The sequence below is a fragment of the Mytilus californianus genome, unplaced genomic scaffold, assembly GCF_021869535.1.
Source record: "Mytilus californianus isolate M0D057914Y unplaced genomic scaffold, xbMytCali1.0.p SCAF_5, whole genome shotgun sequence".
Taxonomy (NCBI): Eukaryota; Metazoa; Mollusca; class Bivalvia; order Mytilida; family Mytilidae; genus Mytilus; species Mytilus californianus.
The window spans coordinates 69,884,452-69,911,636 of NW_026262701.1; the positions used below are offsets into that span (position 1 = coordinate 69,884,452).

Consider the following 27,185-nt stretch of genomic DNA (forward strand, 5'->3'; position numbering starts at 1 on the left):
CTACAACGTTTTTGTTGGCGTCTTTGTTAGATATATTTGTATGTTTGTTTGAATTTATAGTCAATTGTGTTGTATGTCTGTGATGTATGTTTACATAGTTAAGGCTGCTCGATTCCGACTAGTGTCACATAAACTTATAATGTTTGTTAAGGTTGCTCAACCAGTTGTCAATATAATGGAACTATAAACAACTGTCATACAAGTGGGAGTTTTAGCAAACAGTAAAACCAAGCAGTAAAACCAGGTTTTACTCACCATTTCCTTCGGAATATGCCTGTATCAATTCAGTAATACGACAGTTGCTTTCCCTTTGTTCCGTTAGTTGATAAAGTCTAACGTTTGATTTTGTCAGTTTTTATGGGCTTTCCCATTTTGAATTTACCTTGGAGTTTGGTATTTTTGTTATACTCTTTTAATATAATGTCATAACTGGAAGAAGCGACGTCAGGTAACATATATAATATACTAAATGGCTTACATTCATTGCATTCATTGCATGTATTACATTTTTATATGTTTTGTATATTTTGACGATAATGAGTTGTCATCATTAAAATATGAAAAGCAGTCTAGATTTCTCGAAATACGGTAGAAAATACACATTTTCATATTTGAAAAATGAAGTGTAAATGTGTTAAAAAAACACTTGACAAGAAGCTGGATATTTAAACTCCTCAAAGATACCAGGTCCATAATATAATTAGATTATAGTATGGCCTATTAGCATATCCAGATCTAAAAATAAAGAATAACCCCAATTTTTAAAATTCAAATGAACGAGAAGAATATGATCTGTAATGTCGTATCTATACTAAACGCCTTTAAAAAATATCAGGCATTCGTAGCACTTTACTGGATTTACTTTCATCAGGAACGCTCAAAGCCGAATATTTGAAAGCCAATGATGTTTATCAACCGAATCAGTTGAAGAGCTTATGACTAAAAAGGACATAAAATGATTGCCAATCCATCTAAAGTCAACTTTGACTGATGGAGTTGAAACTTTCTTAACCATTTCTTAATATATAAATGGACAATTAAAGAACCGTTTGTTATAAATCATGTCAGTACCGCAGTACTGACTACTGCGCCGAAGAAAGAGCATAGGTCACCAATAATGAAATTGGCCTTAAGAAAAGTACCAAAATCATCATGTTTGCCTCTAATACTAGTTATTGAGTCATCCATTGTTGTCTATTCATACCTTATCAGACCATACCTTCTTGTTTATGTGTTTGTTTGTTTATTTTATGTTCGGTATTTACTAAATTAAAAGCCTGGTACATTTGATGACTTTTTACAACCATTGGGTCGATGTCAATGCTGGTGGACGTTTCGTCCGAGGTGTTATCACCAAATTACTATTCATCTCTTTTGTGTTTGCATACGTCTTTTTTCTGTACATTTATTGTTTATAGAATTTCAATAGTGTTCGAAACACTAAGTTTTTCTACCCATTGTCAAAGATAACCTTAGCCAGATTTTGACACATTTTTGGGGAGAATTGTTGGTTTTAATACTCTTCAACTTCATCACTGACTTGGTTTCCAACTGTTTTAATTCGAGTGTTACTAATGTGTCATATGTAGACGGAATGTGCGTCTGGCGTACTAAGTTACTAGTCTGGTATCTTTGATGAGTTTTTACAGGTGTGTGTTATGTGCATGAATAGCAACCCAAAGACACAGAAGTGAAAAGACACACATTGGTCAACATTTGTCTGTACAATATACAGCAAAAATGTATAACAAAAATACCGAACTCCAAGGTAAATTCAAAAAGGGAAGTCCTTGAAAACTGACAGGAACCAACGGAACGAGTGGTACGGGGATTTTCCAACGAAAGTTCTAAGCGACTTTGGACAGGCGTATGAACATATGGCGATATTAAAATAGTTTAATAGCACATACCCTTCCAATTTTAATCTCAACAACTTGAATAAGAAAGGTACATTATATCGAAAGTTAAAAATTTAGACCACAAATAGAATTTTTATCTATCATACTGGTATGATAGACAAGAAGAAGAAAGACACAGATACAATTCGGTAACCGCCAGCATATTAAACCAGTAAAAAGATTTCTATGAAATATTTAGAGAATCTGTATGAAATAACGGCATTGTTCACCTTTTTATATATTTGAGGTTCCCAAAGCAAATGACTGATTTTGACAAATCTACACAAAAGGGATATGTATCTTGTAGTCGCAACTGCTCCTGAACAACTCACTTAGTTTCAGTTAACTTTTACAGAATATGTTTTAAATAATGGCACTGTGCGTCATCTGTTTTGGTCGGGATGAATTTTAAGGTGTCACGCGCTTGATAAATGTATTACGGAGCTTTAGAGCTTGAGTATAAATTTGCGATCTCTGCTTACTATTTCTTTTAACTAAATGACTATGATGCCTGGAATAAGTTCTTAATGACTTATTGTTTTAGACTTTTTAAAGTCATAATTAAATGAGGTGTAACAGTTAAACGACATTAAACGCATTATTTTTTATTACTTTTATGTTTGCATAATGAAAAGAGAATGACGCTTAAGACATTCATGATCAGGAGCTGGAAGCATATGAGAATGTCTGTGTCTTTTCAAAGAATGTGCGAAAAACTATAGGTATCCACGTTTAAAAACACTTGAACTAGATTTCCAAAATTTCAGATTTCTGATTTGCAGTCAGAGTGGATACAGTGAGTATTACATGAAGGGGACCTCGGAATATCGGACAATATTTATTTTCTTGATATTGGGAGAAACACGTTGATACAACGATTTCTCTCCTAGCTTCTTCATTGTACTCCTCGCTAGAAATATCTTTGGGAGCTAAACATAATTCTATAATAAAGACACAATAACACAAGTGGAAATAGGTAATGTATATTATTTTCATAAATAATGGTATTATACACAACATTCCTCTACAACCGCGGGTCAAAGGTCAACTATTAAACAGAGCTGAAAGACTTAACGGACTTCACACTGAATCCTTCTAACAAGTTGGTCAATTCCTTTGTTTATGACGTCATGGTAAGTGGTCACATGATTGTATGACGTTCAAACGTGTAACTCAACAAAAATGAAACAAACAATTTAAGCTCTTCCTATTAACAAAGTCACGTGATTGATATTCTGTGTATTTGTAAATATCCGATCAAATCTTTCATAACTTCATTCATAACTACTTTGTAAATTTTCTTACTTTCTCAACAAATTTATAAATAAAAGTAATAAATATCTATTATATCATTGAACAAGAAATAAATGTGAATCACAAAAAGACCACATTTTGTGGAAAACAAAATTACATTCAACTGGCACTTTTCTAAAATAAATTAACTAATATAAATAAATACAAACAGAGACGCAAACACGCATCAACCATTTATACCACAATTAAAATCTCAGAATCCCCTAGGAATGAAAAAACATGATCCTCGACTAAAAATTGGAGGTTCCAAAAATCAACATTGGCGCAACTCCATTGTTAGGGGAATGATATAAGGACATGTTGTACAAAATGGTGCTTCTGGTTTGGTACCAGATCAAAAAACAAGATGCTGATAGGTAGACTGGAATTGGCATTTAAGTATCTGATGATTATAAAATTCTCTTATGACTTCCAAAGACAAATTGTCCCAATCTTAACAACTATCTTCGTCTTGTCAGTGGGGTATCATTACTTGTCGTCTCCCTTGTTCACATCCGGGTCCGTAAACACCGCTTCCACGTCATTTCCGCAAGAACATGGCAGTAGTTGGTTCCCATGGTAGCTATGTTAAATGGTCATCAAGACATGATGTTAAAGAACATGGTAGCTAAACTTAGATTTAAAGCGATGACTAACACCAACAATTGGCGATGCTGCACGAAGTCCTGAAATAAGAAAACAAATCCTAAAGTTTACGGCAGTTTTATTTACAGATCATTTACATTCAAGTCATGTCATGCTAAAATGGCAAAAAATACAACCTCAATAGGAAAATGTAAAAATTTCGTAAAAATATACTGACAGCACCAATATCAAGTATCAGCATATTTTTTTGGTAAATAAATAAGATATTCGAACTAAGCGGCATAACTCAAAATACTTTCTGGTCATATCGAGTAAGCTGCTGAATTATTTTGTTTTTTTAATTTTTAATGCATTGCACAAATCAGAACATTTCGCTGTATATAATTTAATAATAGGATAAGAAATCTTTACATTTTAGCGAAGAGATGTATAGAAAATACTGACAGCCTACACTCCATTTATCAAAAAATAACATCGTCAGTTTTAATTTACATGTGAAGAAAATATTATGTGGACATGGTCTCATGTTCTAGAAATTAAATATTTTCTTATTTAATAAAGTAAAGCTTAAAGGTTTGTCTTGTCTAAACGAAATGTCTGTATAGCTTTACTACAAAGAATTACTTCAATTAACTCCCTTTAACAAACGAAAAATATGATTTGAGTTTTCGAATGATTACGAATTGTGTAAGTACTGAAATGACAAATTTCAAAAAAGAAATTCTTCATTATGAAAATCTTTCCTTTTTATATATTTTTATTTCAAAATGTTTATCTTACTCAATTTTTTTTAATGGATCTTACAGAATACCATGCCCTAAAGTCAAAGAGCAAATTCATTAATTTAGCTTCTTTTTCGGTTGATGAAGTTGAAGTGACTTCAAATATGATATTTGAACTTGAAAATTTACATGTTAAGATATTATATGAAAATTTTATCGAATATTATTTCGACTCCATTGATTTAAAAAAAAAAGTTACACTTAGTACACACCGAAAATTATCGCTTCAATAGATTTTCTTTTTTCTTTGTGAAAAAGAACAAATTAACAACCAATCAACTGTTATACCATAAGTTTACATATTCATATATATTCTTCCAGCTGTTGTAATGATTAGTTTTCTATCAAAAGCTACGAAACTAAGCAAACAATGTTTAAGGGTTGGATGATTTCTTTAAAGCAAAATAACAAAAAAATCATGTTCACTTCGACCTTAAACATTAAATGAATTCTATAGTACCTTCATATTAAGTACTGATTTAAAAAAAAATGAATTAAAAAGTTGAGGAGACAGGTGAAAAATACATGATGATTAATGAAGAAACCCTAACACTTGCAACCTTTTCCATCTCTGAAAAGTAGATTGTGAGATAAATACATAGTATTTTCTCACCTTCGAGAGCTATGGGGTTATTGCTCCTGTCGTTACCTCCATTCCGGTTGCTTTTTTATGTCACTGTTTGTTTTGCCGTTTGTTTTGAGGTTTGTCTTGCCATTTGTTTTGTGTTTTGTTTTGCCGTTTGTTTTGTCATTTGTTTGTTCTTTTGTTTTGATAATATTGACACAAAAAGAAACAGTTCGCAATCCATAACTTGTTATGTCCTAAGATGGTTAATTCTCCGGATTTATTCTTCCTTGTTTCGTATTTATGATCAAACACTCACGCACGCGCGCGCTAATTTCGGGAATATTGCTTATATGTGTTCTCTCTTCTTTAAATCTATCAAATAATTTTGTCTCCAGCATATCATTTAATTTGTGTGGGCGGGTTTTTTTAAAGCATTCTTTCATACCTTATATAGAGATAAAACCAGTTTTTAGAATAAATCGAGAATGTGTCCATGGGACACAGATGATGCACCCGCTTGCATATCATATAAAGTTATAAAGGGACATAACTGAAGAACGGTAAAAGTTATGCTACCTAAATTTGTACTTGGTCTGAGTTTTGTTGTAATACGTATTGTGTATAGTTTCATAACATTTGGTTGGGACAAACTTTAGTTCGAAAACGGAAACGAAAAATTCAGCATTTTTTTCATTTGTAAAGGGGCATAACTGAAGAACAGTATAAGTGACGGACGGACGTACAGACGGACAAGGGTAAAACTTAATGCCCCCTTCGCTACGGCTGGGGCATAAAAATGAAGACGTTTATCGTTTAGACATAACTTAAATTGGATTTATAATTCATAATTGTTAACATGGATCGTGTTTTCAGAACTCCTCTATCATCTTGGGAGGTCTTTTATTTGTATATGTGTATACAATGATAATCTCGGAGTCGAACAGTTTTCTTTTTTTTTTTTAACTTTTCCTAAAGGGGTTCCACAATAGCTACACAGCTGTAAACCAAACATAAATTATCCCTGTATTAAACCATTATTTAATAAAGAATCAGATTGTATGCATTTGTCATACATCTCAATTGCTTCCGCTTCAACACCGAATATTAACAATAAAAGACCTTGAATAAAGACTCTGGCGACAAGATTAACCAAACCAATTATATATTGTATATAATGATTTCAGCTCATAATGAAATGGTGTTATTAATAATAAAGGTATTTATCTGTTGTGTTTACCTTATTTTTTATATCTGGATTATATTAGTCACAAATCTTCTTGATTTACGTGTATATGAAACAAAAGTAGTAGCATTTGAATTCGAATTTGAACTTAAATTTAATTGGCTTATCAAATCAAAACTTAACAGGCAGCAGAAAATGTTAAATTACCTTAAGATCACCAAGGATCACCCCAACATCACCCTGTCTTCGTCTTTCAGCTAATTCCTGAAGACGACGTAATTCATCTCGACGTGCAGTGCCAAGTTGATAAGCTTCTTCCCTGGACATAGGTTTGATTTCATTTGTCGTCTGGACAGTATGGATATCGGGAAGACTGCCATGTTTTCCAGATCTAAGCTGTCTTTCGCTTTCTATTAGGAACGCATTTTGAAGATTTCCTCGGGATGCACTTGGATTTATTTTGTTCTGAATTCCTTTGATTCGCTTCCGAATACCGTTTTCTATCACATAAGTTTCCGGATTTTTTCCAGCAATGTTATCACTGCTGACTGCAGTATGGTTCTCACGGACAGTTTGTTTGGCGTCATCATCTTCTTTTACAATGCAAGGCATAGTTCTTCTCCTTTGCAGAGATTTGTTTTTAGCATCTTCGTCCATTGATTCGGACACACCAGAATCTGGCGAAGGATCCCCTATATGATTGGCTCGGTATTTATCGTCTAATAAATCCCGACCCAATCCACTGTCGTCTCTCTGAGCAGAATATTGATCAAAATGATCATTTAAAATTGTGGAATTAAATATTTCACTAATTCCTCGACCACGTCGGGATCCGGCAAGAAAGCTATAACGTCTAATTTTCAATGATGGACTACGGTTTCGCGGTGAATGATTTGGTATGTTAATGTTATCTTTACTACTGCTGCTAGTACTCAATGGATTAGGAGAAAGAAGGCTCAAAGAATTTAAATGATTTTGTTCTGAATGTGGATGATGAACAGGACTGTCTTCCGGTGATGAAAGTAGACCTCCAGATAGAGTGGAATCGATGTGATCTTCATCGACGTTTCCTTTTCTAACAAGCATAGACTGTGAACGTCCATGAGGATTGTGATTTGATACTCCTTTCAAATGACTGAAATCGTATTCCTCATTTCCAGCTCCACCGTTTTCCTCCATTTTTTTCTTTATAATATCTGTTCCTAAATAAAAAAATAAGTAAAAAATAAAATAATGAACGATTATTTTGCACATAAACGTTTTGTCAACAGTCAGTAGATAGTTTTGTCAACAATCAGTAGATAATTTCACATATCAAAATTAAATGAAGGATACAAGTATGATGTTTGACTTCATGAGGGTCTGGATGGGGTCCTTTATTATACCATTTTTCTCTATTCTTTATTTAATTTTCCCATTTTTCTCTTTTCTTTATCTTTTTTTATCATTCTGCACTTTTCCTCCATTATTCTCTATTCTGTTAACCCCATCCAGACCCTCCTCCGTGATACAAAATCCATACAAGTATACTTGACAAAGCAAATTGTCTTAAAATGAAAGTGAAGTATTCAACACGGAGATAAAAGTCACACCCCAATATAAGTTTTAAGACGATTCTCATATATTAACAACTTGAGCTTAACTAATTCTTTGCTCGATGTCAAAAACTCTGCATATGTGTTTAGGGGGTGATAGCAAAGGGCACTTACAAGGCAACGTTAGGGGAGAGAACAGACAAAGAAATCGACATAAACTATCAGAATTTTCCCCCGACACCAGTGTACACGTACTTACTCGACGTGACACAATACAAACATTCACACCACAGTCATGATCATAGGGTACATAAAGATCGTATCATAGCAGACGATAATGTATGAATAGGACAATATAAACGGATGGACTGCACAAGAATTTTGATAAAGAGAAAACTTTTAAGGATAAGTTGTAAACATCAAAGCCGAGGTCCGAGAACATTATCAGACTCATGTTTTCTACAAGTCTAGATTTTTTTTGTCAGTAAAATAAAAATCGTATTTTACCTTTTTTCAAATCCTTCACAAAAAAGGTGAATATATAAATGATAGGAAAAAATGAAACCGCTAGTCGCAAATTCTGTTTCAGTCGAAAACTAATTCGGTACGAATAAGATATTTAACATGTAAATTCTTAATTAATTCTTATCGATAGATTAGGAAAGTGAACAACAACTCCAGTATCAACAATCAGCATATGGCATGGTCAACCCTGATAACAGATAAAGTTTGGCTGTTATCATTTCTGTGGATTTCGAAACACGGATAGTGTTAGCATTCTTAACCAGTTATCATTCATTGGGTCACTTAGACATGTCCGAATTAACTATGTCTTGATGCCTGTTTGTCGTTTTAAGAATTAGTATCCTAAACATGAGCATTTTGACGTCATTGTCTGTTGTGTTGTTTGCTCAGCTAGTATAGTTTATATCACATAAAATGGAGTTAATTTCAACAAAACAAAACTGTTGTTACGTAGAGTGGCACAACTAATATGAAATATGACATATTTAATCTACAAACTACACCATTTTATAATCAGCTTTTAAAAATTATATTGAGCAGCAGCCATTTCTCAAAAAAGATATATGACTCGCACCTATATTCTTATGTACGACATATTCTTGGAAAATATCTTTTTCGGTTAGGCTGTTTCTCATATCTGAATGTGGTTTGACAAATCTAAAAAATGAGCAAGTTTGTCAGTTTTCCCGCAGTTTTTCTTTGCATTTATTTAGTGCAACAGATTTGAAGACCCGAAAGTAGTACGTATTATATAATATTTCATAACGATCCATTAATCTTAAATATATTTTCAGAAGTGAAATTTCCTCAGAAGAGATAATAGTTGATATCTGATAGACTTATGCCATGTGAATATCTGAAGCCATTCATTTCATAGATTATAGTACTTTTTGATTTTCGAATTCAATAGTCACATAAACAGGCATGTTCATACATTCTCTTTGCATTTACTTTTTATAGTTTTGATGCCCATGGGCGTTTTAAAAACAAATGTAGACGAGAGAAAATTCAGACCCTGTATTGCAGTAAATTAAAAGAGGGATGTAAAACGTACGTTATGGGTGAATTTATATGTGACTTTAGCCTATATTTATCCGTCTGATATGCATCTCAAATCTATTATAACGATACACATTAGTACCTACATTACGAAACATGAGGGTCTGTTTGCATGGAATTTACAGAATACAGAAAATTGAACAAAAAATATTGAATAAAAAAGAAAATGGGCCAAAAAATATTGAATAAAAAAGAAAATGGGCCAAAAAATATGAATAGAGAATGATGGGGTGCTAGAATATAAAGAAAAAAGAATAATGGACAAATAATAGAGAAAAGGGTCTACAAAATTAAAGAAAATAATGAATACCTCGAAACATTCAATAATATTCTAAAGAAAAGTAAGTTGAATCTAAAGAAAAGTAACAATTTAACACAAGATATATAAACATCAAAGGACCTTAAAATTACCGATAATCGACTTTCTTAATCGCTGTTGCATTAAAATTGTCGATAATCGACTTTCTTAATCGCTTTTGCATTAAAATTGCCGATATTCGACTTTCTTAATCGCTGTTGCATTTACGTGAAAGCCCGGTGACTAATATTTTGCAGATGTCAGGAAATATTTATGTTATTTCTAAATTTTGAAGCTTGATAACAGCAAACGAGTTTTCCTGTAACAAGTGAATTACATTGCATTACAAGTACTGTACATGCAAAAGTTTACCTGTCGATAAATAACAAAACTTCTAATTTTAACAAGTTGTAGTACTATTTCAAAGGTTTTAAAATGCAATTAACTTGTGACTAACGCTCTCTAGTGGTAGAAAAATTGTCAGTCTTTGATGTTTGTCGTCGATTATTCGTCTTTGGGCGTTCGCGATGAAGGTAAATCCAGAAAAGCGCATCGGACGAATAAAATTTATAAATCTTGTTTTAATTTTCGTTTATTTTTTATTTGTATTTTTGAGGAAAAAAACCTATGATTTTCTCGAATGTGTATGTACTTTAAAGGTATGAACGAATATAGTAAATTTAAGATCATAACATATCTCCTTCCGCTTGAAACTACCATTTAATTCTGTAATATACCTGGTTGATGGAATTCCGGTGCATATTCCTTGGCTTTAATTCTGGCGATATCCGAATCCTGGTCTGCTTTCAGTGCCGCCTGATCTGCCTGTTCTGACTTTGCCCGAGCATTAGCCATTCTGAAAAAAAATAGACAGTTTATTGGCATGTTAACTGAATGAAAAAAAACAACAATATAAGGTTGGTTCATGGACAAATGTTTGTGCTATAAAATACCTTTACTAATTTATTTTACTTTCGATTTGAATTTGATGAACACGTGTTTCCCCATAAATTCATATGTAATTCTTTCTGTTTTTTTTTTTTTTGCGATAAGGTTAACTGCTCAACATGTTTCCTTAAATACGAATACAATTTAAAATGTTTAATGTTTGGCGGTTTGGTTACATTAAAGCGGAAATATTCTTTCAGTCCACTCGTTTCTTCTTTCATATTTGCTTTCGTTACTTCAAGCACAGAAAATGTTATACGTCTTTTTACATGCACAACCTGTTTGTAACATTTAATTTAATATAATTTAATTTTGGATGTAACGCGTTTGCTGATTGGCTGACGTTGTTTTGCTTATCAGCTCATAGACATAATTTAGTCATGTGACCGTGACGTCATCAATGTTTTTTCATTGTTTACTCCGGTTTAAAATGGAATTTAGAATTAAATTATAAGAAATAACTGTAATATTTTATCTGTCTATTCGAAATAACATAAAAAATGTGATGCACACTTTAAAATAACCCGCTACGCGGGTTATTCAGTGTGCATCACATTTTTGATGTTATTTCTTCATAGACAGAAAAAATATTACAGTTATTCCTTAAATATTAATCAAAACAAAGTCGATTTTGTACACATTCAGATATATTTCTTTCTTTTTTACTGCTTACATAATTTTCTTCATATTGAATTTTCTCGTTATTAATCAAAATTCGAATATCATTAAAACAAATGGAAATATTTTTTTACATAATGATCGCAATTGAATAGTGGGTCATTAGTGACTGTGGCCGGTCATCACCCACCAACAAACATAATGGAATTATTCCTGCTATAATTTGCGTCATTGAAAACTGTTACCACAGAATTAAGCATATTATTAGATGTTGTGTTAATTACGAAACCTTTATACAGTTGATATTGAGTATGACATGTTTATCTTGGAAATATTTTGACACGTTTCTACGACACTAACGGAAATGGTACTGGGTTGACATATTACAATATACGTACATTGTTGGAGAATATCAATTTCATTTGTGCAAGCTTTAGAGTCCAAAGGAAAAGCGAAGATAAGCCGATCTTCTTTTCCTGGTTCGTAGTGAGTACAATCCAGACTATGTTCGTTAACAGTAATTTGAATGTATTAAAAATGGAGACGTGGATTTGTATACTTTACTTTCTATTTGTACAATATCTGGATGATACTTATGATCGTAAAATATAACAATAAGCATTATATTTTTCAAGACTTGATTAGCAGAACGGATAAAAAGGGCATATCATAGACATTAAAAAAGAATGTGTCCATAGTACACGGATGCCCCACTCCCACTATCATTTTCTATGTTATGTGGACCGTGGAGTTGGGGTCAAAACTCTAATTTGGCATTACAACTTCATCAAAAACTACCTTGACCAAAAACTTTAAACTTTAACCTGAAGCGGGACAGACGGACGGACGGACGAACGGACGAACGGGCGCACATCCCAGAAAACATAATGCCCCCACTACTATCGTAGGTGGGGCATAAAAAGAGACAGAAGATACTAAAAACGACGAATTAAAAATCATAAGTAAAAAAAAACCAACACTGACAACACCCTGACGAAAAACGACAAACGACCAACCAAAGTCTACAAAACACTACACAGAAAAATAACACCACCGAGCAACTATGAAGTGTACAAAAACATTTGTCTAAATTTGATATTCTGAGAGGAAGATCTTGAAAAATGCACTTATATAACTAAATACAATCATATAAATAAAGCTTTTTACATTACATAAGCAAACAATACACAATAACTTTAGAAACGGAAAAATTTAGAAAATGTTTAATTAACTTCGAAAACCGATTAAAATGTCAGAAATCGTGATTGTAATTTGTATATGGTACAGACATGCTAAAGTGTTTGCCAATGTAACAAAACGTATTTGATTTGCTGTATAAGGAATGGGTTTTTGATATTGGTTTTGCTCGTCATTGAAGAGCTTGTGGTTGTTTGCGTCATTGTTCCTTGGTCTCTGGTGGATAGATGTCGCATTTTACAAGCATTCTCCCTATTTTTATATGGAACAGCCAGGGTGATTTCAACGTAAACTGTCAACTCTAGGATTCTGCTAACTCTATCCGGCTAGTGGCCTTTGGATATTAGTGATGTGATTAAAGTGATTGAAACAATAATTAATATTACAAACGGGTTTATTAACTTAAAAACCAGCTCGATTTGCCGAATAATGGTCTCGCTGAGTATTATAGAATGATTACTAGTGAAGATTTTACTCAAGTAAATTTACGGGTCATTCTCTCCGTATCATGATGATAAAACACTTGTGTTATCTGATTTTCCATATATAAACAGAGGATAAGTGAGTAATTACTGATGAAAACTATTGATATTTATCGCAGATGCTAGATCGCGCCAAGAACATCCTTCCTTGTATTATCAGTAGACACATTCTGCGATCTGGTGCATTTGTTACATATATCGTTAAAAGTAATTGTAAAGAACGATTGAAAATTCACTTTATCAATCATCAATTATTTGAAGTTTATTTTATCTGTGCAAACATATGAATGAAAAATTCTTATAATTTTGAATTTTCTTTACAGCAAGTGTGGACACAGACTTGTGTTGACTGATGGGAAATTTTTTATAATGACTTGTTTTAATTTATAACTAGCAATTTGAATAATATGTTAATAGTTGTATGTATAAGAACTGTTTTTGATTTGTTATGGAGTTTAGCTCATGTGAGTGATCGAATACAGACGCGCGACTTCATATATTCAATTTAGTCATGAAATACTTCAAACAGACTGTCAACTAATGCATCCTTTCTATATAAATCTTTTGGACGTCCAAGATGTTGTCTTTGCTTTCACGAAATAAACATAACTTTGATTCGGACTATCAAGTGGTCATCAGATTAAACTTTGAAGTTTAAAAAATTGACCATCACCTTTCGTTCATAGTAAAATAATTAAGATACCGAACGACAACATTCGTATAGTATACATATATATTGCATGTGATTATAAATTCTTCCTCATTTGTATAGTAGATCGTATAATTATAGGACAAAACTTCTTTTAGTCAGGTATTCGAGAAATTCTTAGAACTACCATGTAACATGATAATACAAAGATAAAATGTAGTATTTTCCACTACATGTATTAATGACACTTTTTTTATTTGCATGTTAAATCTATTTAGAAGTATAGTAGCTGATGCTATCTATTGTTATACACGGCATGGAAGAAGTTGGTATCTTTTGTTATGCGGTATGATTACATTGTCTTCAGATTAAACACGTTGAAGTGTAAATCATTCATAGATACGGCATTATCTTATAGTTGTTCCACTGACCAAGATAAAATGGAGAATATAAACCATTAGTTTTATTAGTTTAACCCAACCATATAATTACATTCAAGGTTATGTATTTTATCAGTTGTTGAAATCGTATTAAAATCGTCTATTATATTTGATATCAGTGGAGATCCAGGGTTTTTCCAAAGAAGAAAAGAAGGGGCCGTGTAGGGACCAACAAAAAAATAAGGAGGCAGCCAAAACTTATAAACTTTGAATGTTCTTGTGGTTGTCGTTTGTTGCTGTGGTTCTTACGTGTTTCTCGTTTCTCGTTTTTTATATAGATTAGACAGTTGGTTTTCCTGTTTGAATTGTTTTAAACTAGTCATTTTGGGGCCCTTTATAGCTTGCTGTTCGGTGTGAGCCAAGGCTCCGTGTTGAAGGCCGTACTTTGACCTATAATTGTTTACTTTTTACACATTGTGACTTTAATGAAGAGTTGTCTCATTGGCACTCATACCACATCTTTTTATTTCTATTAAACACAAATCTTGAGAACAGGGTGACCGGACCTCTTCGGGATCTCCCGAAGACTGTTCTGATGACTGACTACATTCACTAGTTATCCAAACTCGCGCAGACGATCCCTATAAAGTTACATAATTGTTTGAACAGTTTTCAATTGTTTAAAAACCGTTTTGTGTTTTTTTAAATTATGAAATAAGTTATAGTTCTTGTTTGCTGTCTCCGACATTTACCCTGTATCTACTTTTTTGCACTTTTTGAAGTGATACAGACAGAAATATCATTCAATTTTATTCCTATCTCTGTGTGGTTCCACTTTTAACTGTGAAAACATTGAAATGATTGAATCTCTTATTATTGTTGATATACATCAAAGAAAAATAAATTGCTCAAGTTCTTCAAGTATTGTGATATCTTATGATAAAACTCCCATAAGAGAGAGTCTGGATGAGGGGTCCTGTATTTCTGTATTCTTTAAATGTTTTTGTCATTTTTCTCTTTTCTTTATACTTTTTGCCTATTATTCTTTATTCTTAATATTATTGCACCCCATTATTCTCTATTCTTTATTTTTTGGTTGATTTTCTGTACATATTGCCAAATATTCCCTATTATGTAAACCCCATCCAGAGCCTCATAATAGAATATTCGATTTAAGTAAGAATCAAGGATAGCATTTAAATATACTAGATGAACTTCAAATCTGCCTGAATACGATGACATAACTATCTTTCAAGTTTTCCTGTAATGTTTTATAAAAGTCTAGCTCTTAAAAAGACCTAGTTAATTAAGTTCATTTTCCACCACTACACCTGTCTTTTGTGTCTTGTAACAACATTTTCAGCTTAGCCCAAACGTGATTGAAGAAAAGCTATTAAGTGCAAAATAAAAATGTGAAAAGGCAAAGGAAAATCGAAGAAAAAACAATCAAATTGCAGTCGCAACTCATCCTTGGTTGTATTTTAACTTAAAACATGAACAAAATAAATAAGTCTTTAGCTCTTCAATGACTGCAGCAGAATAGACTAGTAAAAGCAATGTTTATCGGGATGACTTATTAGTAAATAAAAGCAGACGTTTGCAGAAGAATTAATCGATTATTTGGAGAAAACATCCTGGTAATTAACTTCAAAATCCTCCATAGCAGGTGGAAGCAAAAGCTCAATACAAAATTTCAATTACGACGACACATTTCTAAAGCAATTAGGTCGGCAACGGCAGTAAAGTTGTTATGTTTATAAAGCGATTTAATATCGAATACCAGCTTTCAACAAGAAAGCTGTCACAAAACTGGGAAATACTGGTAGTATGTCATGAAATGGACATGAAAATTATTGATTAACATCTTAGGGTTAATTATTTATTTGTGCAAAGATACAGAAAAATCACGTGTTGAGAAACATCAGAAAAATATATCTGACAGAAAGTTTTAGACATCTTCTCACCAATAAATTTCAAAGTTACCCCTTACAACTCCATGCAGTTACCAGTTGACAGTCAATAACAATGACCTGGAGATTAACTATGATAAGTCAAATTATTGATTTATTTTATATTAACCTGCGCGTGTGTACCAGGCGCGGGTCCACGATTTGATGTTTAGGGGGAGTGCACGCTTTAGAGAATCAGGAATTAGAGGACCTTTTTTTGACACAACATTGGCAGTAATTTTACCTTTATTACATATTTTTTTTCGTTTAGGGGTGGTGGCTTGGGGTGGAGGGGAAGGGGGGCTGAATCTGTGCCAGTCCTGTTTACTTCTATTAGCCGGATATTTAGCTTTGTATACTGGTACATTGGGGAGTACAAATGCTGCATACAAAATGTTTCTTATATTCAGATATATCTTCATGTGAATGCTCTAAAAGTGATGCAAAATTTCATAAAAATCCGAGATATCCGATTACCCACCTGCTACCTTTATAGGCAATCCGCTACGTTGTGTTTGTACCTTTCTCAAGCCAGAAGCATATAGTCCAGTGTCGCCGTCTGTCATAATAGTTTTTCTTTCAATGTTATTACTGTAACTCGTGCTGTTTATTTCACTCTGATGTACAATTTCACATTTTGTTATACTGCGCCGTTTATAGCTTACTATACGGTATGAATTTTGTTCATATTTAAGGTGCTACATAACACTACAGGGAGATAACGCTTTAAAAATCAGCTGAAAGTTTTATTGTTAAGGAAATATTAAGCTTCTCAAATGATCAAAATTAGTATTTGTCAAACTGCTATATATCCAAAGAAATTTTTCCGATAAAGTGTGTTGTTCAAGTTTTTTTTAAATTTTAATATTTTTGTCACAGGGTCAAAATAAATATTTTGTCAAAATTTTATGAAAATTAAACGATCCAAATTAATTTTAGTCAAGGTGTTTGGTACCACCTTAAAGGACCCATACGATGACCTTCTGTTTTTACATCTTTTTCCTTAGGTCTTTCGATGGATAGTTGTTATCTCATTCATATACCTGAGGATCTTTTCTTTTTTATAGAATAATTTTAAATATGTTTTGTTCCATTTGCTTATCAAGTTATAACCATGCATAAGCATATATGTTAAAAAAATGTTACTGCTATGCAGATTTCAGTATCAATAAATGCTACTGTGGTGTAAAACACCAACAATCAATCAATGTGAACACCACAGCAAATGTTTATGAAAAGTTCTACTGCCTTTGGTTTTCCCCTCCAAATTTGGACAAAGAAAACTCTGAACAAGAAAACTTGGTCTTCTGACATTATTAGGGTTTTTCTAGTTATTGTGATCTGTAGTCATTATCAAAGCTTTGAATTTAAATCAGGTCAAAGAAAACTTTGAGTTAGCGAACATAATCAAAGTCGTCTGTTGACACTTTCAATTCTTTTCTTGTGATTTTAAATGTAAGCGATGAAACAGATTCGCATTGGTTTTAATTATTAGCGATACAAACATCTTTGTACTCTTTTGCTATTGGTCGACCTCTTAAAATAAACTTTGTATTAACATATGCGGATGTCTCCAATATCATTGCTGCATTTAGAGGGGTAATTTGTTCCTAACCTCCAGGATAACGTCCAATTAAATCTAAATATAATATATACAGGTTTAAATCCGCCTATTCATATGGTTTACAGATGTCAATCTTAATTACAAAGCTTGAGCAAACGTTTATACAAACAAAGCAAACAAGCCAACCAACGTCTTTCTCTACAAGCATTCGGAAATTAGCTCTAATAGTTTATTCTTCGTAATTTTTGATAATATGATTATCCCTGATAGTGAATTCATTTATTTCGGTTATTACGAATGACATCGTTATCAACTAAAAGTAAATCGGCTCTCTCTGACATCATACCGAAGTTTGGGAGTCATTTCGTAAATCTAATTCCTAATCGAATTTTAAATTTAATATTAGTATTTTTGTTTTCATATTTAATTTTTTTTTTAATTTCTATTTTCAAATGATATATATTTATTATGAATATTACTTATTATTTGAAGCGCTCAAATATAACATGTACCTTTGGCACGCGTATTTCGACGATCGTGACAAAACGTTGACTGTAATACAGAAATACGGTCAACATGCATTAAATACCATGCTTTTGACTTGAGGGAGGACCTTTGACTGTGCGGAATGTATATGTTTGCCACTGGACGTCAAGCAACAATCAAGCAGGCAAACAGAATTCCATACATAATTTTATTTTTACTAGAAACAAATAACACAAATGAAATAAAAATTAAGAGATCTTTAAAAATTAAAACTCAAATAAGCGTACTACTAGTATGTCGAATGGTACCGCTCTTGAAACAAGTGTTCACTTACCTCTTAACTTATCACATTTCAAACTGAATTTATTAAAATTACACAATTCAAACGCTCAAACCACCACTCATATCCGATATATAAGTCATAATACCTGATACAGATAAATTAACGAAGAAATTGATAGAATTAAAGTATTTCGAATGACAAAGACAATAAATAATTAATGAACTGTATGGGGGAAAATATTTTAATATGCGTACTTTTAGTTTTTATGCCAAAGAGAGAGGTCATATATACTATTGTCAGTTTAAATATCAGAGCTAGGTATAAATGACGTCATAAATGACAAACATAGGAGTTTAACCAGTCAGAATCATATGACACATGAAGTCCAAATGGACGGGGAGGGGGTGGGGGGCCTTGGTGGCCGAGTGGTCTAAGCAGTTTCTCTATAGTGATAACTAGCCTGTCAAATCTGAGGTTACGAGTTCGAACCCCACTTGTTGCAGGAATCGACTCCTATCTTAACTGAAATTGTCTTACTTAATAATTTTCTGATTTTTATCAAAATTTATTTAACAGTCTTAAAAAATATAAATACAAATCTTTATAAAATAACCTTTAAAATAGGGAATTATTTCATTTTGTTATTACGTAAGTTCTATTTGTAAGTCTGCGTTGACATGAATTATCATTGATATTGTCATATTTATATATATATATTGTTTTATTAAAGTGCAACCTGATATAACATATTAATACAAATATGAAACATATTTTATAATGTCAGCCAGCCTTCATAGGGTCATGATGGATGCACTGTACTTCTAAAGTTTTAATAAGTTCTTATAAATCAACGGTTTACAAAACTTTGTATTGTTCGAAATACTAAGGATTTTCTACCACATAGCTTTATTTAGCAAAATCTTTCGGAAAGTTTGGCCTCAATGTTCTTCAACTGCGTACTTTATTTGGCCTTTAAATTTTTGGATTCGAGCGTCACTGTCAAGAGTCTGTACAAAATTATAATTATATATTTGGTGAGTTTTTGTAAGGTCACAAGTTCGTAAAATTGACTTTACATACAGCTTATGTCTAGCGTATAATTGTGTGGTTCCAAGTTTTGATGCACCTCTTTCTACCCTTACAAGTCCCAATAGGAAGAAAATTGAAAAAAATGCAATAGAACAGTGTTCTTCTGTAGATGAAAAATTGAAAGAAATATTAAGTCAACACCAAATCTGTTTTTAGATCGATTGTAAGCCATTTTAAGTTATTAGTTCTACTTTACTTTAAATTGTAAGTAAAAAAAGACTACGTATTTTGTTAACTATCGAAAACTGATATCAAATCTGCGTTCCGATCTTCTAGTATTCAAATATATGTAATAACCGGTGTGATATTTCACAGATATAATTGAATTGTGCTTGTTTCTTTTGAAATCCATATATTCAAATCCACTTAACCCTTGTATTTTCGAGGTGATATTTTATTGATGTTTACAAATGAAGGTGCGTGCAATATTTCCGAACAAAAACCTATCTACGGCCTTCAAAAGGATTTATAGAATGTGCAGAATAGCAGAAAGAATATATAAATTATTTAAGGCATAACCTAACTCCGTATAATGTCGAGATATGTGTTTTCAATATTTGTCTTTCGCATTTTAAAAGTTTTGGTTGTCTTGTAACAATTTTAAAATTGCCAAACAAAAGCATGAGGCTATAAAGATCCTGAATCGCTCACCTGGTAATAATATGGCATTTTGATAATTATTTTTGACCTTTATTGCAATCAGTTATGTTTGCTTATTTGTAAATCTGATTTAGTGGCATTTTTGTTGATCTTGTATTGATGATAATTTTTGATGATTTCAATTGATTCCCTATCTATGAAAGTTTTCTAGATAATCGGAAAAATAAAAAAAAAAAACAGTGAAATATCGTCATGAAATCATATAATGAGTCTGACGGTTTCGGTCATGTTGACTTACCTTAAGATCTTATTTTGCTGATAATTTTTACTTTTAAAGTTTCTCTCTATCTGCGATAGTTTTTGACAAAAATAGAAAAAAGGAAAAATATCATTATATCGAGGAAATAACTACTATAAGGAGTCGGTTGACAATTTCGGTTAGGTAGATTTGTTTGTTGAAATTATTGTGTCGAACTTTCTGTTATTTACTGTCTCTTATTCTCGTATTAATTATGATTTCTTCAAAAAAAGCAAAAATGGGTAAAAGTCATCCTTCAAAAGCAATAACTCCCAAAAGGGCCAATTGACTATATCGACAATGTTGAATTATTTGCAGTTCTTTTTTTGCTGAAAGTTTTTGCTATTTACTGATAAAAATTTGTAAAAATCGTCTTTCAAAGTCAATAACCATGATAACTCCTTTAAGAGGTCAGCTTGACTATTTGCAGATCATGTTTTGATAAATATTTTCGCTTTTTAGAATTTCTCTCTATATACTAAAGGTTCCGCACAAAATGCCAAAAAAGATAAAAAAAATCATTCAATGGCACTGAATAAATTTTATAAGGGTCAAATGACGATCTCTACCATGGTGACTTTTAAGATGATCTTATTGTCCAGTAATTTTTCTCACTATAAAGATTATCTCTATCTATGAATTTTCTGAAAATTGCGCGATAGATAGACCTTAACCTGCAGATCATTTTACCCTATTTCAGTTTTGCTTCAACTACTTCGATCTTTAGATGTAAACCAAAACCTTCAAAAATTGCTAAAAATGGACAATTCAGGGGCAATAACTCCAAAAGGGTTGTCTGATTTTTCTTTGAAATCCTTTGTCCAGTTGATAATTTAAACTTTTTATCAGTTTTGCTCTAGCTGCTTCAGTATATTCTGATATAAACCAAATCTGCAGTTGTATCCCTATTACCTATTTTTAGCAACAACGGCCATGTTTTAGATAGAACAAAACTCCAGATATATATTTGAACTATTTTACCTTAATAAACATTCAGACAAAATTTCGTTAAATTTGACCTGGCTGTTTCGCAGAAAAGATTTTTAAAAAATTTTACGACGACGACGGACAATAAATCAAATGGACTTTGGTTTAGGTGAGCTAGAGATATATAGCATATGCATTCACTTTGCTTAAGTACAAAGAAAGGGTACTACTGAAAATGCACAGTTGCTGATACATCGGCGTGTCCGTTTTGTTACTAATCTATTCAACTTCAAGAATTTAAAAAAATCAATATGAATATGCATTGTCGACTTTAAAAAAAACTCAGTAGAACATTTGGCAAATGAACGTAAAATAACAAAGTAGATTCGCTATTCTGCAAAATGAAATTTCAAAATATATCTACAACATCTTATAAGAAATATAACAGTACTATTGGCGCTAACCGTGGTGCAATAGGCTTCTCATTTGAACTCACAACACGTACTTCTGTGGATTCATTTATTTTTGTGGGTACCAATTTTCGTGGATGGAGGAAAAAAATGTACTTTCGATGATATTTGGTGTACGTTAACATCAGCTTCGAAGGCGAAAAAGTGCTAAAATCATTTGAACCCGACTAGCTCCCCGTATTAATTTATTTCTAGTTTGATTTGTGTAGTAAAGATGGTTGTATAATGAGCTTTTGACACTGAATGTACCTTAGTGAATAAGTTAAGATTCATCAAAACAATTGGACAAAAAACTGCTGTGTTTGCATCTCAACATTTAAACCGAGTACAGGCAAAACTGTACAACTCAGAAAGGGGACCTCAGTGTACGTGGCAGAGAGATCGAATAAGTTCTTCAATTCTGAGGTTGTGAGTTTGAAACCCGCTCGTGACGGGGTGTGTTAGACTCTGCTATTAATTGATAAGGACTACCAGTTTTTACCCGAAGGTCGGTGATTTTCTCCGGGTATTCCGGCTTCCTCCACCAATAAAACCTGGCCGAGTTTCTACAAGGTGGCGTTAAACACCAACAAACAAACAATTGAGAAAGTCTAAAAGCACCTAGATAAAAGAAAGTCAAATACATTTTTGGTTAAGATTCCTTGTTATTTTATAGGCCAAACATTAAGACTTTTCCAGTTGCACATGCAGATTTGTTTGTACTCCTAGTTTTTGTGACGTAAACACAGTCATTGTTGTTGAAAAGACGATTGGTATTTCTATGCGCAATAATTTTCCAATACCTTCTAGACTTCTTCAGTCACAACTCTCCAATAAAGAGGTCAACAATTAAAAATAACTTGCATCTCGATTTCCCCTCCCACCAAAAAACTAATTCGGTAATTCTTAAAGTTTCTGCAGGTGACAGTCTTGTCTATCTTTTGTCCAGGATAGAGAATAATGGACAAAACGTGCAGAATAAAGGACAAACAATATAAAGAATAGAGAATAATGGAGTGCTAAAATATAAAGAATAGAAAATACAAGAAAAAAGTTATAAAGAATAGATACAAAATGGTTAAAAAAGATAAAGAATACAGAATTGAAGTAACTCTGGAATTGAAGGATCCCCATCCAGACCCTCATATGTTGTTGATCCCAAATATGCCTAACAATATGACGCAACCAAGTGACTTAATTGTGTATGTGAAAGATCGGACCCAGTACAACGGAGCATCTCAGAACCTCCTTATTCACGAATTATATCCTTAATCTTAATTTAAAAGTTTTTAACAACCACTGGGACGATGTCTCTAGATCTGTTGGTGGACATTTTATCCCGAGGACATCGTCCGCCCAGTAGCATAATATGCATGAATTTACGTAGCCTCTCTTTTATATACTTGATTGAATAATGTCTGTAACGTGAACTTTCTGGTGCTGCTATTTACCAGACGCTGGCAATATTTCCAAGCTAAAAATACATACTTTTGAAAAAATGGTATAACTAGTTTTGTATTTATGGCTTATCATAACTCACCTAGTAATAGCTATGTCAGCTTTTTGTAGTGCTATCTGTGCTGCTCTTTGAGCTGATAAAACTGCATTGTCTACCCGTTCTCTTAATTTGGAAGTCCGAATTAAAAATAATTTATTTTTCTTTCCTGACGATATTAACACATTGTTTTTATATTTTCCTTCTTCTCTGGTGCCATCTTTGAACGTAGTCACTCCGTAACCGTATTTTTTATTATTTATCCACTCTCCTTCGTATCGTAGTCCATCGGATCGTTCACTTACGCCAAAACCAGAACGTTTATCATTTTTCCACTCTCCCATATATGTTTCTGTGACGTTTACATCGGTAATATCATCTTGACTAACAAAAGAAAGATTACTATCTGTATACATGGAGGCATTTGTCATCCCTGATTGTGTTGAATCTGCACTAACATGACTTATACTACTGATCGTGCTCCGTACGGAACCCGTTTGACGTTTTGGTGAATCGTTTATATCTCCGGTGCTTTTTTGTTTCTTGAGTTTTAATCCAGACATGAGTGTTTTTCGTAAACTAGTGCGGCCCTGTTTATCAAAAATTGATTTTCGACGTGCTGGGGGAGTTTCATCACTTTTAGCTTTGAGGACAAATCCCCCTCGACTTTCGTCAAGTTTTTTATCACGACTTTTAACTACCATTTCATCCTCATTTTCGCTGCGTAGGGATGTCAATGAAGCTCGTAATGCTTTTGGACGATAATATGAGGCCAGGCCATAGGGGACACTTTGTCGTACACCATAACCGTGTCTCATGCCTCTTAACCATTGTCCCTGATATGTACCTGTCAAATATAAATGTAACATATCAATTTATGTTCCTAAAGTTATTATATTATTTCTATACAAGATATAGTGTTGTCTGTTTGAAATAGGATAGCGTTTAACACTGAAAAAAAAACCAAACAAACAAACAAATTAAAAATAAAAACAGAAACCTAACAAACTATAAGGCAAAGTCAGCTTCAGGCTTATAACCTGGCCAATTAAGCCACACCAAATCATTCTGAGGTAGATATAATTGTTCAGTGGTTGTCGTTTGTTGATGTGGTTCATAAGTGTTTCTCGTTTCTCGTTTTTATATAGATTAGACCGTTGGTTTTCCTGTTTGAATTGTTTTACACTAGTCATTTTTGGGTCCTTTATAGCTTGCTGTTCGGTGTGAACCAAGGCTCCGTGTTGAAGGCCGTACTTTGACCTATAATTGTTTACTTTTTACACATTGTGACTTTGATGGAGAGTTGTATCATTGGCACTCATACCACATTTTTTTATTTCTATATAATGTATGTTTTAACGATTTGTGTTCCAGCCGGGAATGCAGTGTTTGTAAATATTTGCATGATGGGTAGTACATGCATAGCAGGAGACGCTTACTCTATCGACGCATCCGGTTTAGCTTCTGTTCGGGTTCATGCGATTCTCTGGGTTTTTGTTTGTTACCTAGATGTATCTCTTTCTAACCGATTTAACAGATTTGAAAATCGGTAAACTACTGTCGCCTTATTTTTAACTGTTTCTTACGTTCACATGTACAAGGAATTTAAAGAATTAAACACTGATAATCCTTACTTTTTTGGTATTTCTCTCGTTTTATTTATACTATATATATATGACATGTATGACATGTAAATATACACCGAAAAGTTATTTTGGGATATTCGGTGCACGGAAACGAGTTAAAGATCGCAAAACAAATGACTTTGTGTATTTTGAACGTTTTATTCTGTAGGGCAAGAATCTTTGACTTTTTGATTTGTTTCTATCATGTATTCATAAAGACAAGTACTTAAAAGACCGAAACTCCTTGACTTTGAGCATTTTAACCGTTTTATTCGATAGGACCGTGAAAAAATATCTACCAACTTTCACTTTGTAAGTTTTTCCCGTCTTATTCAAAAGAACAATGAAAAACAGTTTGGCTTATGGATTTGTTATCGTTTATTCACGTTATTCGTTCATAGAACTAAATATAAAGACTGAAAATAAACTGAAATGAATTTGTATAATTTATGTACAAGGAAGTAACCACAGAAAACACCTTAAGTTTTCATCCATTATGACAAAAAACTAAAGACTTATTATAATGTACTATTTGAATTTTACGTTCACGCATCCTATTTTTCATGCTTCATTTCGTTCAGCTGCTCTAATTCAGTTCAAACTTTTAAGCTCTACAAGAATTCTATATAACTACTATAGATGTAAATAAATGTGTTTTGTTGAGTATGTACTTTAAAAAATACCATCTATATATATCTACATATATAAATATGTATATATTATATATATATGTATATATTATATATATATGTATGCATTTATATTAAGCATGTTTGTAATCCCCGTTTTTAAATACACAAAGAGCTAGAATCAATATAAATGACAATATATTTTCCTCTTAAGACTTATATTGACAATTTATGACTTATTAGTCTAATGTGTTTTGAATAATTTAGCCTAAATTGTTTAAATTAGATCATCAACCAAAAAGATCAATAAGATAACAAATGGTCATGATTGATCCGAAAATGGAAGATCTATATCGTGTTCCATAATTATTCAGCAGTACAGATGTCAACAACTGATTATCGAGCTTATCGGAAGCTTTTTCACAGCTTTTATTCACTGATGGAATTCTTGTTTCCAAGTGTAATAACGAATTCAACAATGCGGTGATATGTAGTTGCATGAAGAAAAATATTCCCCGAGGCATTGTCGAGTATGAATCGATTCTTTCATTATGTAGAGTTATAATGAATTGTTTAACAGAACTACAAATCAATGATTGTAGTTTGAAACCTTTGATCGTGTTGTAGAACTTAAAATAACATATAACACAAGTTTAATGTGATGCCCAAACATGTCTCTCCATCCCATGACCTGATATTTTTAAAATGAATATTAAAGAACATGATTATATATTTATCTTTGTAAAAATTATGACTTCGTCTTCTAAATGCTAAATAAATATAGATATAAGATCTGAATGAATCTTTGACTCTAAAACGAAAAGAAATCAAAAGGGATAGCTAGTTTAATGTTTGACATGCTTAAATATAGTAGTTTGAATTCAAAACCGTAAAACTTACAAAATCTGCAAGCAAGGTTAAAACCAAACAAACATGCCTTTCATGTTATCTCATCACAACTGGTGTAATACAGGGAAGACGGGTAGTTTATGTAATTTTTAAAGTAAGTTCTTGTATACCGTAAGAAACAACACAAACGACGTTGGTAACACTAATACACTAAGCACTGTTATTACACTAAAGTATGCAAATTACATTAAAGTATGCAAATTACATTAAAAGTATGCAAATTAAGAAAGGGAAACTCACTACTGCTAGCACCGTTCACCTGGTCTTCATAACCATTCCCAAGGCCTTGTTGATACCAAACTTAATTAAAAATAAAAGAAAAATTAAAACATTGGAATAATTTTGAGGGTTTGATGATATTTTCAATTCTTAAGAAAATCATTACAGTTGATTCGTTTAAAATTAAACTCCGTGTAAAACAAACTTTAGAGGGTCATAATAACTTAATATGGAGCGAGACTGAAAAAAAAAACATTTCCACCGATGGGAAAAACACTTATCAAAGCGTAGCATGAAGCATGCCAGGTGAGGGTGCTTGAAAATAAAGTTTTGTATAGTAAAATGCACTAACATACACATTTTTTGTAGTAAAATGCACTAACATACACAGTTTTGTGTAGTAAAATGCAATAGCATACACATTCACAACATTCTATGGTTACTTGAATAAGCTTGATTTTAAAAAGCAATTAGTATGGAGTTTGATAAAAATTACTATTGTGATTTTCGCCATTTTATTTTTGAATATTAATGTTGAACTGACATAAGGGGGTTCTGATCTACCTAACACATATGAATTTTCGTAAAATGAACATTCTAAGAATGTGGAAATAATAGACCGGATGTGGTATCTGAATTGAT

General features: G+C 32.5%; 1 protein-coding gene across 3 annotated transcripts in view; it reads right to left on the reverse strand.

Moving 5' to 3' along the window:
- Positions 1 to 2,865: 2,865 nt before the first annotated feature.
- Positions 2,866 to 27,185, reverse strand: part of LOC127701277 (junctophilin-1-like) — a 52,081-nt gene continuing 27,761 nt past the window's right edge. For 2 of the 3 annotated variants that reach the window (XM_052205124.1, XM_052205125.1), the window contains 5 exons: positions 26,565 to 26,624; positions 23,207 to 24,008; positions 10,485 to 10,603; positions 6,538 to 7,532; positions 2,866 to 3,877 (listed from right to left, as the gene is read on the reverse strand). In XM_052205124.1, the coding sequence (XP_052061084.1) occupies positions 3,791 to 3,877; positions 6,538 to 7,532; positions 10,485 to 10,603; positions 23,207 to 24,008; positions 26,565 to 26,624 (2,063 nt within the window). In that variant the 3' untranslated portion in view covers positions 2,866 to 3,790. The remainder of the gene's footprint in view (positions 3,878 to 6,537; positions 7,533 to 10,484; positions 10,604 to 23,206; positions 24,009 to 26,564; positions 26,625 to 27,185) is intronic. The other variant, XM_052205126.1, reaches the window with a different exon arrangement.